The sequence below is a fragment of the Oncorhynchus keta genome, chromosome 20 (genome assembly GCF_023373465.1).
Source record: "Oncorhynchus keta strain PuntledgeMale-10-30-2019 chromosome 20, Oket_V2, whole genome shotgun sequence".
Taxonomy (NCBI): domain Eukaryota; kingdom Metazoa; phylum Chordata; class Actinopteri; order Salmoniformes; family Salmonidae; genus Oncorhynchus; species Oncorhynchus keta.
In genome coordinates this window covers 38,264,615-38,283,711 of record NC_068440.1, presented here as the reverse complement: position 1 = coordinate 38,283,711, position 19,097 = coordinate 38,264,615, and the positions used below count along the sequence as shown (strand labels likewise).

At 46.0% G+C, this 19,097-nt stretch overlaps 1 protein-coding gene and 1 long non-coding RNA gene across 3 annotated transcripts in view; one reads left to right on the top strand and one right to left on the bottom strand.

Moving 5' to 3' along the window:
- The window catches only part of LOC118378726 (alpha-tubulin N-acetyltransferase 1), a 26,702-nt gene extending 8,482 nt beyond the window's left edge, over window positions 1–18,220 (bottom strand). Inside the window, exons 1-8 of one of the 2 annotated variants that reach the window (XM_052472828.1) lie at window positions 17,973–18,220; window positions 17,414–17,509; window positions 16,884–16,944; window positions 16,715–16,806; window positions 14,816–14,873; window positions 7,570–7,683; window positions 3,498–3,599; window positions 171–216 (exon numbers count right to left, since the gene is read on the bottom strand). In XM_052472828.1, coding sequence (XP_052328788.1) covers window positions 171–216; window positions 3,498–3,599; window positions 7,570–7,683; window positions 14,816–14,873; window positions 16,715–16,806; window positions 16,884–16,944; window positions 17,414–17,509; window positions 17,973–17,974 — 571 coding nt within the window. In that variant the 5' untranslated portion in view covers window positions 17,975–18,220. Of the gene's footprint in view, window positions 1–170; window positions 217–3,497; window positions 3,600–7,569; window positions 7,684–14,815; window positions 14,874–16,714; window positions 16,807–16,883; window positions 16,945–17,413 lie in introns of both variants that reach the window. The other variant, XM_052472829.1, reaches the window with a different exon arrangement.
- On the top strand, window positions 3,606–7,416 carry LOC127910000 (uncharacterized). The gene is made up of 4 exons (XR_008073436.1): window positions 3,606–6,380; window positions 6,437–6,520; window positions 6,633–6,716; window positions 7,193–7,416. It is a non-coding gene; the product is annotated as an uncharacterized LOC127910000 (long non-coding RNA).
- Window positions 18,221–19,097: the final 877 nt, after the last annotated feature.

The window sequence follows — 19,097 nt, the reverse complement described above, 5'->3', positions numbered from 1 at the left end:
TTTAGTGTGCTACTGTTAACCAGGACTCATACGGGCTCTGATCAACAGTAGTGAACTACATTAGGGGAAAGAGAGCCATTTGGGACGCACCATAGTTGCACAACACTACTCATCGAAAATAACCCCAGAATGAATGAAGACATAGCCTGGCACAGAGATGGGAATATTACCTGATCTGTTGGTGAAGAAACCATCAAACACCACAAAGTTATTGACCTAGAGAAGGGGAGGGGAGACAAGTGGACAAGGAAAGGGGGAGAGAAGGGGAGACAAGTGGACAAGGAAAGGGAGAGAGAAGGGGAGAGGGGAGAGAGAAGGGGAGACAAGTGGACAGGGAAAGGGGGAGAGAGAGAGGAAACTGAAAAACATATTAATAATTCATTAATTCGTCCCAGGTAGATGATAGATGGCCGGCCCATGATGATGACATCATGCAGCTAGTCTGTTTACCAGAATCATTAACAGTAGGGCCCAGCTTGATGTAGGGCCCAGCCTGATGAGAGCTAGTCTCTTTAACAGAATCATTAACAGTAGGGCCCAGACTGATGAGAGCTAGTCTCTTTAACAGAATCATTAACAGTAGGGCCCAGCCTGATGAGAGCTCGTCTCTTTAACAGAATCATTAACAGTAGGGCCCAGCCTGATGAGAGCTCGTCTCTTTAACAGAATCATTAACAGTAGGGCCCAGCCTGATGAGAGCTCGTCTCTTTAACAGAATCATTAACAGTAGGGCCCAGCCTGATGTAGGGCCCAGCCTGATGAGAGCTCGTCTCTTTAACAGAATCATTAACAGTAGGGCCCAGCCTGATGAGAGCTAGTCTCTTTAACAGAATCATTAACAGTAGGGCCCAGCCTGATGAGAGCTAGTCTCTTTAACAGAATCATTAACTGTAGGGCCCAGCCTGATGAGAGCTAGTCTCTTTAACAGAATCATTAACAGTAGGGCCCAGCCTGATGAGAGCTAGTCTCTTTAACAGAATCATTAACAGTAGGGCCCAGCCTGATGTAGGGCCCAGCCTGATGAGAGCTCGTCTCTTTAACAGAATCATTAACAGTAGGGCCCAGCCTGATGAGAGCTCGTCTCTTTAACAGAATCATTAACAGTAGGGCCCAGCCTGATGAGAGCTAGTCTCTTTAACAGAATCATTAACTGTAGGGCCCAGCCTGATGAGAGCTAGTCTCTTTAACAGAATCATTAACAGTAGGGCCCAGCCTGATGAGAGCTAGTCTCTTTAACAGAATCATTAACAATAGGGCCCAGCCTGATGTAGGGCCCAGCCTGATGTAGGGCCCAGCCTGATGAGAGCTAGTCTCTTTAACAGAATCATTAACAGTAGGGCCCAGCCTGATGAGAGCTAGTCTCTTTAACAGAATCATTAACAGTAGGGCCCAGACTGATGAGAGCTAGTCTCTTTAACAGAATCATTAACAGTAGGGCCCAGCCTGATGTAGGGCCCAGCATGTTGAGAGCTAGTCTCTTTAACAGAATCATTAACAGTAGGGCCCAGCCTGATGAGAGCTAGTCTCTTTAACAGAATCATTAACAGTAGGGCCCAGCCTGATGTAGGGCCCAGCCTGATGAGAGCTCGTCTCTTTAACAGAATCATTAACAGTAGGGCCCAGCCTGATGAGAGCTAGTCTCTTTAACAGAATCATTAACAGTAGGGCCCAGCCTGATGTAGGGCCCAGCCTGATGAGAGCTAGTCTGTTTAACAGAATCATTAACAGTAGGGCCCAGCCTGATGAGAGCTAGTCTCTTTAACAGAATCATTAACAGTAGGGCCCAGCCTGATGTAGGGCCCAGCCTGATGAGAGCTAGTCTCTTTAACAGAATCATTAACAGTAGGGCCCAGCCTGATGTAGGGCCCAGCCTGATGAGAGCTAGTCTCTTTAACAGAATCATTAACAGTAGGGCCCAGCCTGATGTAGGGCCCAGCCTGATGAGAGCTAGTCTCTTTAACAGAATCATTAACAGTAGGGCCCAGCCTGATGAGAGCTAGTCTCTTTAAGGGCCCAGCCTGATGTAGGGCCCAGCCTGATTAACAGTAGGGCCCAGCCTGATGTAGGGCCCAGCCTGATGAGAGCTAGTCTCTTTAACAGAATCATTAACAGTAGGGCCCAGCCTGATGAGAGCTAGTCTCTTTAAAAGAATCATTAACAGTAGGGCCCAGCCTGATGTAGGGCCCAGCCTGATGAGAGCTAGTCTCTTTAACAGAATCATTAACAGTAGGGCCCAGCCTGATGTAGGGCCCAGCCTGATGAGAGCTCGTCTCTTTAACAGAATCATTAACAGTAGGGCCCAGCCTGATGAGAGCTCGTCTCTTTAACAGAATCATTAACAGTAGGGCCCAGCCTGATGTAGGGCCCAGCCTGATGAGAGCTAGTCTCTTTAACAGAATCATTAACAGTAGGGCCCAGCCTGATGAGAGCTAGTCTCTTTAACAGAATCATTAACAGTAGGGCCCAGCCTGATGAGAGCTAGTCTCTTTAACAGAATCATTAACAATAGGGCCCAGCCTGATGTAGGGCCCAGCCTGATGAGAGCTAGTCTCTTTAACAGAATCATTAACAGTAGGGCCCAGCCTGATGAGAGCTAGTCTCTTTAACAGAATCATTAACAATAGGGCCCAGCCTGATGAGGTCTCTTTAACAGAATCATTAACAGTAGGGCCCAGCCTGATGAGAGCTAGTCTCTTTAACAGAATCATTAACAGTAGGGCCCAGCCTGATGAGAGCTAGTCTCTTTAACAGAATCATTAACAGTAGGGCCCAGCCTGATGAGAGCTAGTCTCTTTAACAGAATCATTAACAGTAGGGCCCAGCCTGATGAGAGCTAGTCTCTTTAACAGAATCATTAACAGTAGGGCCCAGCCTGATGAGAGCTAGTCTCTTTAACAGAATCATTAACAGTAGGGCCCAGCCTGATGAGAGCTAGTCTCTTTAACAGAATCATTAACAGTAGGGCCCAGCCTGATGAGAGCTAGTCTCTTTAACAGAATCATTAACAGTAGGGCCCAGCCTGATGAGAGCTAGTCTCTTTAACAGAATCATTAACAGTAGGGCCCAGCCTGATGTAGGGCCCAGCCTGGGCCCAGCATGAGAGCTAGTCTCTTTAACAGAATCATTAACAGTAGGGCCCAGCCTGATGTAGGGCCCAGCCTGATGAGAGCTAGTCTCTTTAACAGAATCATTAACAGTAGGGCCCAGCCTGATGTAGGGCCCAGCCTGATGAGAGCTAGTCTCTTTAACAGAATCATTAACTGTAGGGCCCAGCCTCTCTTCAAGTATGTTCTATATTTAGCCAATACCCCCTTCACCTCCTGTCTTATCTCAGTCTGAAACAGTTAGTTTATGAAATGTTCCTATCTATTTGCATTATCTGAGGCTGTACTGTCAGGCCTGTATAATACTCATTTACCAGAGTGAAGAAGATACAACGTTGAGGAATACAAAGCACTGGTGACACAATCACAGGAGAGACCGCTGTCAAATCATACCTGAGGTACACCGTTTTTCAGACTGTAATGCTTCTCCAGGAAAGAGAGGAACTTAGGGGAGGGCCTGTCGTAAGCCATCATCACTGGCTCTACCTTTTTGTGCTGAACATGGAGGGGGAAGAGACGGAGGTAAAACATAGCAATTATAACACGTCTCAACAAGCAAACAGACATTTGAAGAACAGCCTCTTGGCAACACCCTGTAATTTCTCTGCCTCAGCACACCATCACATTCCAGTCTGTGCGTTCTGCTTTTCATAGCCTGGTAAAAAAAATGAAAAAAATCAGGAATACCGTACTCAACAATGGTGAGAGCCGAGGTGTATTCATTAGTGCAAAACCGTAACAAAACAAAAAAACGTTTCACTAAAAATGTTTGTTTTGCAATGAAAAGGAGAGTTTCTTATAGGACCAATTCAGGTAGGTCCATTCCCGTTTCGTCCCGTTTGCTTCCCTTTGGTTCCTAATGAATACACCCCGGCTGTAACCAGGCTATAGTGGTCATTCCTTCAGCGTGTCATATCTAATTGAAGTCACTCAATTCAGAAAGTGATTTGAATTTAAAACATCTAAATACACTGAACAAAAATATAAACACAACATGTAAAGTGTTGGTCCCATGTTTCATGAGGTGAAATAAAAGATCCCAGAAATGTTCCAGCTTATTTCTCTCAAACGTTATGCACAAATTTGTTAATATCTCTGTTAGTGAGCCTTTGTCCTTTGCCAACATAATCCATCAACCTGACAGGTGTTGCATATCAAGAAGCTGATTAAACAGCATGATCATTACACAGGTGTACTGTCATGACGTTGGCCTGGGGGTAGGTTTATGACAGTCATAAATACCTCTTTCCCCCCTCTCTCTGTCTCTCCTTTTTCCTCTCTCTACCCTACTGATGTTACATTTGCAAACCCCTTGGTTAACATAGAGATTCTGGGAACATCAGAAGGTGGGGGGAAATGAACTATATTCTGGTAATCCGACCAATTGAACATATGCAGTGGTACTTAATGAATATGATGTCAGTTCAGTTGTCATCTGAGACATTCTCATTAATGATAAGATGACATGAACTCTACAGTGGAAAGTCTACACATCAGAGTTATCGGATTCACATGGAATTTTTATTCAATTTACATTTTTGAATATGAAATTATTCGTGATGGGATGAAATGTGATTTTAGCTTCTAAAATGTGAGATTTGGGTTTTCATAAATTAGGGCTATGCTCAATCAGTGGCCCGCCCCTGTGAAGGGACATGGGCTATAAAACTTTTCAAACACGCTCTCCTCTCCCTTCCTATATAAAGCCTGGACGACAATATAACCTCCTGTTCCGAGGACGACGGTCCGATGTCAGAATGGTTCAGATAATAACTACAGAACGAAGCCAACATCAGCGTGAGCTTTGGTTGCGAATGGTATGAACTTTGAACTCTTATTCACTACAGAAGTGATACCTCCTAGCCGTTGAGTTAGCAACAGCCTCTGCAAACGAGGTTAGGAAGGAACAGACAGAGTATCCCGTCTACCACACAACGACGTTACTACAATGTATTCAATTTACCAGCAGAGACATTCTTCAAAGGACAAAGGACTCGGTTGGGCAACACGGCCTTCCATCTACCACCAACCTACCGAAGCGCAGCTCAGAGTAAATATTTATTGCATTTTCCTTTTCCAAATGGGCGGTAATTTAGAATACATAAGATACTGTATTTACGATAGCACAGCTTCGCCCTTTGTTCCTCAGTCTTCCCGCTCTTTCACTCAAACCCAGTCCCTTTTCTTTTGTGTAACAAGCTGTCATATCTGTTCCGCCCACTGGGGACGTTTTCCTTTATGACGTAATTTGTAATCAAGTTATGATTTAATTATGTGTAATTCTGTGTGATTAGTTAGGTATTTAGTAAATAAATAATTAAACCCAATTTTGTATTGCTGATTCAAATTGTTAGCCAGGGTACGTGCAGAGAATTTACAACTTTCAGATTAGACTGAATTAAGATGAGGATTAGACAATCTCATGTCTCAGGTTTTGAGGGAGCGTGCAATTGGCATGCAGACTGCAGGAATGTCCACCAGACCTGTTGCCAGAGAATTGAATGTACATTTTTCTACCATAAGCCGCCTCCAACGTCATTTTAGAGAATTTGGTAGTAGGTCCAATCGGCCTCACAACCACAGACCATGATGGCAGTGGGGTTATGGTGTGGGCAGGCATAAACTATGGACAATGAACACAATTGCATTTTATCGATGCCAATTTGAATGCACAGAGAGGCCCATTGTCGTGCCATTCATCCGCCGCCATCACCTCATGTTTCAGCATGATAATGCACAGCCCCATGTCGCAAGGATCTTTACACAATTCCTGAAAGCTGAAAATGTCCCAGTTCTTCCATGCCCTGCATACTCTCCAGACATGCCACACAATTGAGCATGTTTGGGATGCTCCGGATCGACATGTACGACAGCATGTTCCAGTTCCTGCCTATATCCAGTAACCTCACACACCCATTGAAGAGTGGGACTATATTCCAGACCACAATCAACAGCCTGATCAACTCTATGCGAAGGAGATGTGTCATGCTGCATGAGACAAATAGTGGTCACACTACATACTGACTGGTTTTCTGATCCACGCCCCTACCTTGTGTGACCAACAGATACATATCTGTATTCCCAATCATGTGAAATCCCTAGATTTGGGTAATCCTCAACCCTGCATCAGTCCCAGGTAAACCCCAACCCTGCATCAGTCCCAGGTAAAACCCAACCCTACATCAGTCCCAGGTAATCCTCAACCCTGCATCAGTCCCAGGTAAACCTCAACCCTGCATCCGTCCCAGGTAAACCCCAACCCTGCATCAGTCCCAGGTAAACCTCAACCCTGCATCAGTCCCAGGTAAACCCCAACCCTGCATCAGTCCCAGGTAATCCTCAACCCTGCATCAGTCCCAGGTAAACCTCAACCCTGCATCCGTCCCAGGTAAACCCCAACCCTGCATCAGTCCCAGGTAAACCCCAACCCTGCATCAGTCCCAGGTAAACCCCAACCCTGCATCAGTCCCAGGTAAACCCCAACCCTGCATCAGTCCCAGGTAAAACCCAACCCTACATCAGTCCCAGGTAATCCTCAACCCTGCATCAGTCCCAGGTAAACCTCAACCCTGCATCCGTCCCAGGTAAACCCCAACCCTGCATCAGTCCCAGGTAAACCCCAACCCTGCATCAGTCCCAGGTAAACCCCAACCCTGCATCAGTCCCAGGTAAACCCCAACCCTGCATCAGTCCCAGGTAAAACCCAACCCTACATCAGTCCCAGGTAATCCTCAACCCTGCATCAGTCCCAGGTAAACCCCAACCCTGCATCAGTCCCAGGTAAACCCCAACCCTGCATCAGTCCCAGGTAAACCCCAACCCTGCATCAGTCCCAGGTAAACCCCAACCCTGCATCAGTCCCAGGTAAACCCCAACCCTGCATCAGTCCCAGGTAAACCCCAACCCTGCATCAGTCCCAGGTAAACCTCAACCCTGCATCAGTCCCAGGTAAACCCCAACCCTGCATCAGTCCCAGGTAAACCCCAACCCTGCATCAGTCCCAGGTAAACCCCAACCCTGCATCAGTCCCAGGTAAACCCCAACCCTGCATCAGTCCCAGGTAAACCCCAACCCTGCATCAGTCCCAGGTAATCCTCAACCCTGCATCAGTCCCAGGTAAACCTCAACCCTGCATCCGTCCCAGGTAAACCCCAACCCTGCATCAGTCCCAGGTAAACCCCAACACTGCATCAGTCCCAGGTAAACCCCAACCCTGCATCAGTCCCAGGTAAACCCCAACCCTGCATCAGTCCCAGGTAAACCCCAACCCTTCATCAGTCCCAGGTAAACCCCAACCCTGCATCCATCCCAGGTAAACCCCAACCCTGCATCAGTCCCAGGTAAACCCCAACCCTGCATCCGTCCCAGGTAAACCCCAACCCTTCATCAGTCCCAGGTAAACCCCAACCCTGCATCCATCCCAGGTAAACCCCAACCCTGCATCAAGGCTTGGTCTCTGTCTCACCTGCAGCATGAAGCTAAACAGCTCCAGTCCGTAGCCGTGCCTCTGAAGGTGCTCTGTCACGAAGAAATCCAAGACACACAGAGGCTCCGTCTCGACATGCGCCCCGCGCTGGTCCTAGGGAGGCATTACAATACATTCAATTCAATTCAAGTCAATTCTCAATTTAATTTAATTCAACTTGATTAATCCCCTCAGGAGCAATTACGAGTAACCATAGTGAGGGAAACTAGGACATTTGAATGAGGCTGGCACAATTCCCGTATAACCGTGTAACCGACGGTTATGGATGAACACCATTGTGAAAATAAAATACAACCGACATAACCGTTTAAAAATAAATAAAATAAATATGTTTTGTTTTTTTTGTCAAACAAACAGCTGACTGAATGATCAGCAGCAGCCCAGCACATAGAAATATAATGAATAGAACAGGCTTGGAACCTCTAACCCTGGTAATATGACTAGAATGAATAGAACAGGCTTGGAACCTCTAACCCTGGTAATATGACTAGAATGAATAGAACAGGCTTGGAACCTCTAACCATATTAATATGACTAGAATGAATAGAACAGGCTTGGAACCTCTAACCCTGGTAATATGACGAGAATGAATAGAACAGGCTTGGAACCTCTAACCATATTAATATGACTAGAATGAATAGAACAGGCTTGGAACCTCTAACCCTGGTAATATGACTGGTAAATATAATGAATAGAATCTCTAACCCTGGTCATGTGACTGGTAAATATAATGAATAGAACCTCTAACCCTGGTCATGTGACTGGTAAATATAATGAATAGAACCTCTAACCCTGGTCATGTGACTGGTAAATATAATGAATAGAACCTTGAACCCTGGTCATGTGACTGGTAAATATAATGAATAGAACCTCGAACCCTGGTCATGTGACTGGTAAATATAATGAATAGAACCTCTAACCCTGGTCATGTGACTGGTAAATATAATGAATAGAACCTCTAACCCTGGTCATGTGACTGGTAAATATAATGAATAGAACCTCTAACCCTGGTCATGTGACTGGTAAATATAATGAATAGAACCTCTAACCCTGGTCATGTGACTGGTAAATATAATGAATAGAACCTCTAACCCTGGTCATGTGACTGGTAAATATAATGAATAGAACCTCTAACCCTGGTCATGTGACTGGTAAATATAATGAATAGAACCTCTAACCCTGGTCATGTGACTGGTAAATATAATGAATAGAACCTCTAACCCTGGTCATGTGACTGGTAAACTCAAATTGGTAAAGAGGTCAATGGAAGGCCGACCGTTGAGGATAAAAGAAAGTTGGCAGATTGGCATTCAACAAATCTGATCTAACTAAAGTGGATATTTGTCAAATCCGTTAAATTCCGGGTTGGAGCGAGCGGTTGCATCCGCACTTCGGTCCGCAGGTAGTATAACTTTTCATTACATTTCATTATAGTACAACAGTTTGATTTGTCTAATCTTAGCAATTTCTTCTTAGCTAGCTACATAGCCGTCTTTGTATCAAAGATAATTGCGTAATTATCGTATTTCGTCGTCCTAACGTAGTCTACACTGCTATCTGCCCAGCAGCTAGCCAGCTAGCAAACGTCCACCGTCTACCGAATAGCAGCACTGTAGAAACTATTACACTCAACTGAACGACTTGATTAGTGTAGTGTTAGCTAGCTACATAGTTGTCTTTGCTGTCTTCGTATCCAAGATAATTGTGTAGTTTAGAGTGTGTAGTCTTAGAGTGATTATCTTAATTTACCGAGGTTAGCTAGCCAGCTATTTGTCGTCCTTAACGTAGGAGACACTGCTAGCTAGCCAACAGCTAGCCAACGTCTACTGAATAGAACTTCCGCACTCAACAACCCGGTCACATTCCGCTCGCTCCACAGGTAGTATCACATTTTCATTTCATTTCATTACAGCACAACGGTTTGATTTGTTTGATCGTAGCTAGCTACATAGCTAGCTACATAGCCGTCTTTGTATCAAAGATAATTGTGTAGTCTAGAGCGATTTTCTAGGTTAGCTAGCCAGCTATTGTCGTTCTTTTAACGCAACGTAACGTAATCAACACTGCTAGCTAGCCAGCTAGCCCCGAATAGCAGCACTGTAGAAACTATTACACTCAACGGAACAACTTGATTAGTGTAGTGTCAACAACGCAGCCACTGCCAGCTAGCCTACAAAGTCAACAACGCAGCCACTGCCAGCTAGCCTACTTCAGCAGTACTGTATCATTTTAATCATTTTAGTCAATAAGATTCTTGCTACGTAAGCTTAACTTTCTGAACATTCGAGACGTGTAGTCCACTTGTCATTCCAATCTCCTTGCATTAGCGTAGCCTCTTCTGTAGCCTGTCAACTATGTGTCTGTCTATCCCTGTTCTCTCCTCTCTGCACAGACCATACAAACGCTCCACACCGCGTGGCCGCGGCCACCCTAATCTGGTGGTCCCAGCGCGCACGACCCACGTGGAGTTCCAGGTCTCCGGTAGCCTCTGGAACTGCCGATCTGCGGCCAACAAGGCAGAGTTCATCTCAGCCTATGCCTTCCTCCAGTCCCTCGACTTCTTGGCACTGACGGAAACATGGATCACCACAGATAACACTGCTACTCCTACTGCTCTCTCTTCGTCCGCCCACGTCTTCTCGCACACCCCGAGAGCTTCTGGTCAGCGGGGTGGTGGCACCAGGATCCTCATCTCTCCCAAGTGGTCATTCTCTCTTTCTCCCCTTACCCGTCTATCGCCTCCTTTGAATTCCATGCTGTCACAGTTACCAGCCCTTTCAAGCTTAACATCCTTATCATTTATCGCCCTCCAGGTCCCCTCGGAGAGTTCATCAATGAGCTTGATGCCTTGATAAGCTCCTTTACTGAGGACGGCTCACCTCTCACAGTTCTGGGCGACTTTAACCTCCCCACGTCTACCTTTGACTCATTCCTCTCTGCCTCCTTCTTTCCACTCCTCTCCTCTTTGACCTCACCCTCTCACCTTCCCCCTACTCACAAGGCAGGCAATACGCTCGACCTCATCTTTACTAGATGCTGTTCTTCCACTAACCTCATTGCAACTCCCCTCCAAGTCTCCGACCACTACCTTGTATCCTTTTCCCTCTCGCTCTCATCCAACACTTCCCACACTGCCCCTACTCGGATGGTATCGCGCCGTCCCAACCTTCGCTCTCTCTCTCCCCCGCTACTCTCTCCTCTTCCATCCTATCATCTCTTCCCTCTGCTCAAACCTTCTCCAACCTATCTCCTGATTCTGCCTCCTCAACCCTCCTCTCCTCCCTTTCTGCATCCTTTGACTCTCTATGTCCCCTATCCTCCAGGCCGGCTCGGTCCTCCCCTCCCGCTCCGTGGCTCGACGACTCATTGCGAGCTCACAGAACAGGGCTCCGGGCAGCCGAGCGGAAATGAAGGAAAACTCGCCTCCCTGCGGACCTGGCATCCTTTCACTCCCTCCTCTCTACATTTTCCTCCTGTCTCTGCTGCTAAAGCCACTTTCTACCACTCTAAATTCCAAGCATCTGCCTCTAACCCTAGGAAGCTCTTTGCCACCTTCTCCTCCCTCCTGAATCCTCCTCCCCCTCCCCCCCCTCCTCCCTCTCTGCAGATGACTTCGTCAACCATTTTGAAAAGAAGGTGGACGACATCCGATCCTCGTTTGCTAAGTCAAACGACACCGCTGGTTCTGCTCACACTGCCCTACCCTGTGCTCTGACCTCTTTCTCCCCTCTCTCTCCAGATGAAATCTCGCGTCTTGTGACGGCCGGCCGCCCAACAACCTGCCCGCTTGACCCTATCCCCTCCTCTCTTCTCCAGACCATTTCCGGAGACCTTCTCCCTTACCTCACCTCGCTCATCAACTCATCCCTGACCGCTGGCTACGTCCCTTCCGTCTTCAAGAGAGCGAGAGTTGCACCCCTTCTGAAAAAACCTACACTCGATCCCTCCGATGTCAACAACTACAGACCAGTATCCCTTCTTTCTTTTCACTCCAAAACTCTTGAACGTGCCGTCCTTGGCCAGCTCTCCCGCTATCTCTCTCAGAATGACCTTCTTGATCCAAATCAGTCAGGTTTCAAGACTAGTCATTCAACTGAGACTGCTCTTCTCTGTATCACCGAGGCGCTCCGCACTGCTAAAGCTAACTCTCTCTCCTCTGCTCTCATCCTTCTAGACCTATCGGCTGCCTTCGATACTGTGAACCATCAGATCCTCCTCTCGACCCTCTCCGAGTTGGGCATCTCCAGCGCGGCCCACGCTTGGATTGCTTCCTACCTGACAGGTCGCTCCTACCAGGTGGCGTGGCGAGAATCTGTCTCCTCACCACGCGCTCTCACCACTGGTGTCCCCCAGGGCTCTGTTCTAGGCCCTCTCCTATTCTCGCTATACACCAAGTCACTTGGCTCTGTCATAACCTCACATGGTCTCTCCTATCATTGCTATGCAGACGACACACAATTAATCTTCTCCTTTCCCCCTTCTGATGACCAGGTGGCGAATCGCATCTCTGCATGTCTGGCAGACATATCAGTGTGGATGACGGATCACCACCTCAAGCTGAACCTCGGCAAGACGGAGCTGCTCTTCCTCCCAGGGAAGGACTGCCCGTTCCATGATCTCGCCATCACGGTTGACAACTCCATTGTGTCCTCCTCCCAGAGCGCTAAGAACCTTGGCGTGATCCTGGACAACACCCTGTCGTTCTCAACTAACATCAAGGCGGTGGCCCGTTCCTGTAGGTTCATGCTCTACAACATCCGCAGAGTACGACCCTGCCTCACACAGGAAGCGGCGCAGGTCCTAATCCAGGCACTTGTCATCTCCCGTCTGGATTACTGCAACTCGCTGTTGGCTGGGCTCCCTGCCTGTGCCATTAAACCCCTACAACTCATCCAGAACGCCGCAGCCCGTCTGGTGTTCAACCTTCCCAAGTTCTCTCACGTCACCCCGCTCCTCCGCTCTCTCCACTGGCTTCCAGTTGAAGCTCGCATCCGCTACAAGACCATGGTGCTTGCCTACGGAGCTGTGAGGGGAACGGCACCTCAGTACCTCCAGGCTCTGATCAGGCCCTACACCCAAACAAGGGCACTGCGTTCATCCACCTCTGGCCTGCTCGCCTCCCTACCACTGAGGAAGTACAGTTCCCGCTCAGCCCAGTCAAAACTGTTCGCTGCTCTGGCCCCCAATGGTGGAACAAACTCCCTCACGACGCCAGGACAGCGGAGTCAATCACCACCTTCCGGAAACACCTGAAACCCCACCTCTTTAAGGAATACCTAGGATAGGATAAAGTAATCCTACTCACCCCCCTTAAAAGATTTGGATGCACTATTGTAAAGTGGCTGTTCCACTGGATGTCATAAGGTGAATGCACCAATTTGTAAGTCGCTCTGGATAAGAGCGTCTGCTAAATGACTTAAATGTAAATGTAAATGTCATGATTGATGTATTGTAACAGGCACATAATGTGGTTAATAAAGTCTGGATTTGTGTAAATATCTGGCTGTTTTCACTGCATTACATTTAGAAGTTTACCCTTTTTTCATGTTTAGAATAAGTTACTGCTAAATGCTAACTCCTGTTCGTATAAACTGGTAGCATAGCTAGCGTACAAAGCTCAGTGGTTGATAGTCATAGTCGTTTTTTAACTGTTATGCAGTTAATTGGTGACGATGACTTGGACACGTATTGGGGTTGACATCCATACAAGCATTATACTCTGATTTTAACCTCAACATAGTGTGAAATACACATACTGTATAAACAATAGCCTAAATGTAGGCTAATTTTGAGGATTGAGGATGGTTTCTATTGTATTGGTCGATTTCCATTGACATCTTTATCACACCTATGGCTAGGTTAAAGAAGGGGAAGTAAATAAATCATTCCCATGTGGAAGCGTTTGAAAATAAACAGATTCATGGGATCAGTGCCATTGGCTGGATTCTCCAGGATTAGCATTGGAAACCTGACCAGCGGTCGGGAAAAGCAGTTTCTATAACATCTCATTTAATAGAATGACAGTTATGCCATATCTTAGTAGTTAGCTGAAATTCTCTCAACAATCGTGTTAATTCTCTGGTTTACTCCGATGGGTACACCCCCAATGGCCTCCAGTCCACCCACTATACCAGCTATGACTTGAATGGGGACACCTGTTCTATTCATTCTATTTATACCAAACAAAAATATAAAAACGCAACATGGAACAATTTCAAATATTTTACTGAGTAACACTACATTTCAGGAAATCAAGTCAATTGAAATAAATTCACGAGGCCCTACTCTATGGAGTAGGGCAGTGGTGCAGCCATGGGTGGGCCTGGTTGGGCATAGGCCCACCCACGGGGGAGCCAGGCCCGGCCAATCAGAATGAGTTTTTCCCCACAAAACGGCTTATTACAGACAGATATACTCCTCAGCACTCCCACCCCAGACGATCCCACAGGTGAAGAAGCCAGATGGGGGTCCTGGGCTGGCGTGGTTACACGGTTGTGAGGTTTGTTGGACACACAGCCAAATTCTTTAAAATGACATTGAACTAAGCTTAAAGTTTTAAAAAATGAACATTAAATTATCTGGCAACAGCTCTGGTGGACCTTCCTGCAGTCTACATGCCAATTGTACGATCCCTCAAAAGTTGAGACATCTGTTGCATTTTTGTTGTGTGGGCAAAACACGGCACATTTTTAAAATGGGCTTTTATTGTCCCCAGCACAAGGTGCACATGTGTAATTATCATGCTGTTTAATCAGCTTATTGATATGCAACACCTGTCAAGTGGCTTTAATTACCTTGGCAAAGGAGAAATGCTCACTAACTGGGATATAAACAAATCTGTGCACAACATTTGAGAGAAATAACATTTCTGGTATTTTTTTTGTTCAGCTCATGAAAGATGGGACAAACACTTTACATGTTGCTTTTTATATTTTTGTTCAGTGTATATGGCAGCACATGCAGTCAGGAGCAGAGAAGATGTGCTTTAATTAAAATGTTTTTGCTATAATGGTTATTACGGTGAACAAGGCCATTTGGCTGGCCAATTCCCGGCATCCAAAATCCCATGACCGTCACAGCCCTACATTCGAATGAGCTGAAACCTCCTGTTACTACTGAAATGTTGCAAACAGGGAACACACTTTTGCATTAATAGGAACAAACGCTCGCATATGTTGCATTAAAAACATTGTGGGAATACACAAGTAAAGAAAGTGGGACTCACAAGCAGAAATAACTTCTTACAGCCAACCTTTAGAAAACCCACTGCCAGTCCCTTTCCTCTGTGTGCGTGGGGGAGAAAGAGAGAGAGAGGGGGGAGTGTTACAGTCAAGCTGCTACATTGGGAAGCGAGAGGAGGGTTGAAATCACAAAATGATTAACCTAGTTTTCCATTTGAGTGAATTCCACTGAGAGAAACCAGAACCAGTATAGTGTTGGTTTCAGCACCACACCGTTTCTTAACTTGGCAAACCACTAACACTGTGCCTCCTTTGTGACCTCACAACTCATAACAAGAAAGAAAGAAAGAAAGAAAGAAAGAAAGAAAGAAAGAAAGAAAGAAAGACAGACAGACAGACAGACAGACAGACAGACAGACAGACAGACAGACAGACAGACAGACAGACAGACAGACAGACAGACAGAGTGAAAGACAGAGTGAAAGACAGACAGACAGACAGAGTGAAAGACAGAGTGAAAGACAGACACAGACAGACAGACAGACACAGACAGACAGACAGACAGACAGACAGACAGACAGACAGACAGACAGACAGACAGACAGACAGACAGACAGACAGACAGACAGAGACAGACAGAGTGAATAACAGACAGACAGACAGACAGACAGACAGACAGACAGACAGACAGACAGACAGACAGACAGACAGATGTGACAGACAGACAGACAGACAGACAGACAGAGTGAATAACAGACAGACAGACAGACAGACAGACAGACAGACAGACAGACAGACAGACAGACAGAGTGAATAACAGACAGACAGACAGACAGACAGACAGACAGACAGACAGACAGACAGACAGACAGAGTGAATAACAGACAGACAGACAGACAGACAGACAGACAGACAGACAGACAGACAGACAGACAGACAGACAGACAGACAGACAGACAGACAGACAGACAGATGTGACAGACAGACAGACAGACAGACAGACAGACAGACAGACAGACAGACAGACAGACAGACAGACAGAGTGAATAACAGACAGACAGACAGACAGACAGACAGACAGACAGACAGACAGACAGACAGACAGACAGACAGAGTGAATAACAGACAGACAGACAGACAGACAGACAGACAGACAGACAGACAGAATAACAGACAGACAGACAGACAGACAGACAGAGTGAATAACAGACAGACAGACAGACAGACAGACAGACAGACAGACAGACAGACAGACAGACAGACAGACAGACAGAGTGAATAACAGACAGACAGACAGACAGACAGACAGACAGACAGACAGACAGACAGACAGACAGACAGATGTGACAGACAGACAGACAGACAGACAGACAGACAGAGTGAATAACAGACAGACAGACAGACAGACAGACAGACAGACAGACAGACAGACAGACAGATGTGACAGCTGTGACAGACAGACAGACAGACAGACAGACAGACAGACAGACAGATGTGACAGCTGTGACAGACAGACAGACAGACAGACAGATGTGACAGACAGACAGACAGACAGACAGACAGACAGACAGACAGACAGACAGACAGACAGACAGAGTGAATAACAGACAGACAGACAGACAGACAGACAGACAGACAGACAGACAGACAGACAGACAGACAGACAGACAGACAGACAGAGAAGGACTTCTTGAAGGACTTCCAAAAAGAGGTTTGAAACAGATGTGTGTCTCATTGTGTCTCATTGTGTCTCATGCTGGACAAAATGTCCTCAATTAGTAGAGGATTACATGTTCTAATCTAATCTGTGACGGGGAGTGAGGAGTTAAGAGGCTTTTCCCATTCTAGTGATACTATTTCTATGTTCTAGAAAAAGGATAGAAACCAGGAGCTGTTCTGTGATGATGAGTGAGATAGATAGGCAGGCAGGTAGGTAGGGGTACCCGTTGCTTTCTCGGTCTTTCAGCAGGTAGAGATGGTGCTTGTTGGTCTGCAGCTTTGATGCACTTGTGATTGGTGCTGTCAAGTATTGGGCCTGGGGAAAGACAATACAGTGAATGAAACTCGGGCCTACGGCAACACAAATATAGGCTGTAGCGCACACGCACACACCTTGGCTGAGGCTCTTCCAAGTTCATCAATTACTGCTGCAATTAGAGATTGAGGATCTGACCTACATTAAAGAATAAAAGAACAGTAAAAAGAGGAGAAAGGTGAAGAGAGGGAGGTTTGATTCATGTCACACTAACAGTAAAATATCTATTGATCTTGTGTGTATTCAAGGTCTATTCATGTATTGGTCAAATGTGGTAGCCTAGTGTTTCAAACTGCTCAGTGATCTTCTATCCAAAATAGTAAACACTTAAGAATATAATGTAGGTTTACATATAGACTTTTTTTTCTGTCAGCTTTAATTAAGAACTGTCACTTTGCATTTTGTTTTGCAAACCGAGGAAGGGATTGAATGATTGTCAATACACAGACGTCATGCACAACTGTATTTGGTTGAAGCTCTCCGCAGTCATGCTGTAAATGGACATCACATGTAACCAGAGATGGTAAACTTAACGGCGAATGTCCCGAATGAAAAGCTGTTCGTTCTGGCTGCAGAAAACGACAGAAAACGAATAGAATAACGTTACCTTCCCAGCGATTTTGTAAATGCAATCAGGTTTTGATCCAAAACTGTAATCCTTTCAGGGAAAATGTGGTTTACATCAACAGTGGTTTCCATATTCCTTTAAAAAAAAAAGTCGTCTCTCGTAGTATAAAATCAGTGCTCCTGCATGTGTTTTATTGTTTGCTAAACGTGCAGCCAGCGAGAGGTTTAACAATAACACTGTTGGCAAAGCTAGCTAGCAACCTCGTCCCTTACAGATAGAAAAACATTGGACACTGATTTTACAGTCACTTAACTATGTTATCATTGAGCTACAATAACTAGCTACAGTATCAAAACGGTCCGGCCATGTAGTGGTAATATTGTATCAATACTATACCCCGGTAACCCGATAATACCATTATACAACAACAAAAACACGGATCTTTATAAAAGCGTTAGCCCACTAAACTTTCAAAAACTTACAAAAACTCAAGTAAATAAACAATGACATAAAATAAAAACTTTAAATGCCCATATTGCACATCTTATCAGTTCGTGTAAAACAGCCACGATGAGCCTGAATAATCTATCATCTGTACATTTATCCACTGCCCTCCGGTGAACGGGTCCGGGCTGTCGCTGTTCAGTTCGATTTGGTTGTTAGGAAAGCAAAGGAGGCTCATGAACGCGCCCAGATGGCTCATGAACGCGCAGAGGGGGCTCATGAACGCGCCGAGTGGGCTCACGAATGCGCAAAAGAGGCTCATCAACGCACCAATGTGGCTCATGAACGCGCCAATGTGGCTCATGAACGCTCCCAGAGCCCTTGAATGCGCGCAACCTGTCCTCTATCTCTGTCATCAGGGATCTCTGCAAGAAAGAAGACTGCTGTTATTCTAATCAAATCAAATCAAAGTTTATTTGTGACGTGCGCCGAATACAACAGGTACCTTATAGTGCAATGCTTACTTACAGGCTCTAACCAACAGTGCAAAAAAGGTATTAGGTGAACAATAGGTAAGTAAAGAAATAAAACAACAGTAAAAATACAAGCTATTTACAGTAGTGAGGCTATTAAAGTAGCAAGGCTACATACAGACACCGGTTGGTCAGGCTGATTGAGGTAGTATGTACATGTAAATATGATTAGTGACTATGCATATATGATAAACAGAGAGTAGCAGTAGTGTAAAAAGAGGGGTTGGAGGGTCACACAATGCAAATAGTCCAGGTAGCCATTTGATTACTTGTTCAGGAGTCTTATGGCTTGGGGGTAAAAACTGTTGAGAAGCCTTTTTGTCCTAGACTTGGCACTCCGGTACCGCTTGCCATGCGGTAGTAGAGAGGACAGTCTATGACTGGGGTGGCTGGGGTCTTTGACAATTTTTAGGGCCTTCCTCTGGCACCGCCTGGTGTAGAGGTCCTGGATGGCAGGCAGCTTGGCCCCAGTGATGTACTGGGCCGTACGTACTACCCTCTGTAGTGCTTTGCGGTCGGAGGCTGAGCAGTTGCCGTACCAGGCAGTGATGCAACCAGTCAGGATGGTCTCGATGTTGCAGCTGTAGAACCTTTCGAGGATTTGAGGACCCATGCCAAATCTTTTTAGTTTCCTGAGGGGGAATAGGCTTTGTCGTGCCCTCTTCACGACTGTCTTGGTATGTTTGGACCATTCTAGTTTGTTGTTGATGTGGACACCAAGGAATTTGAAGCTCTCAACCTGCACC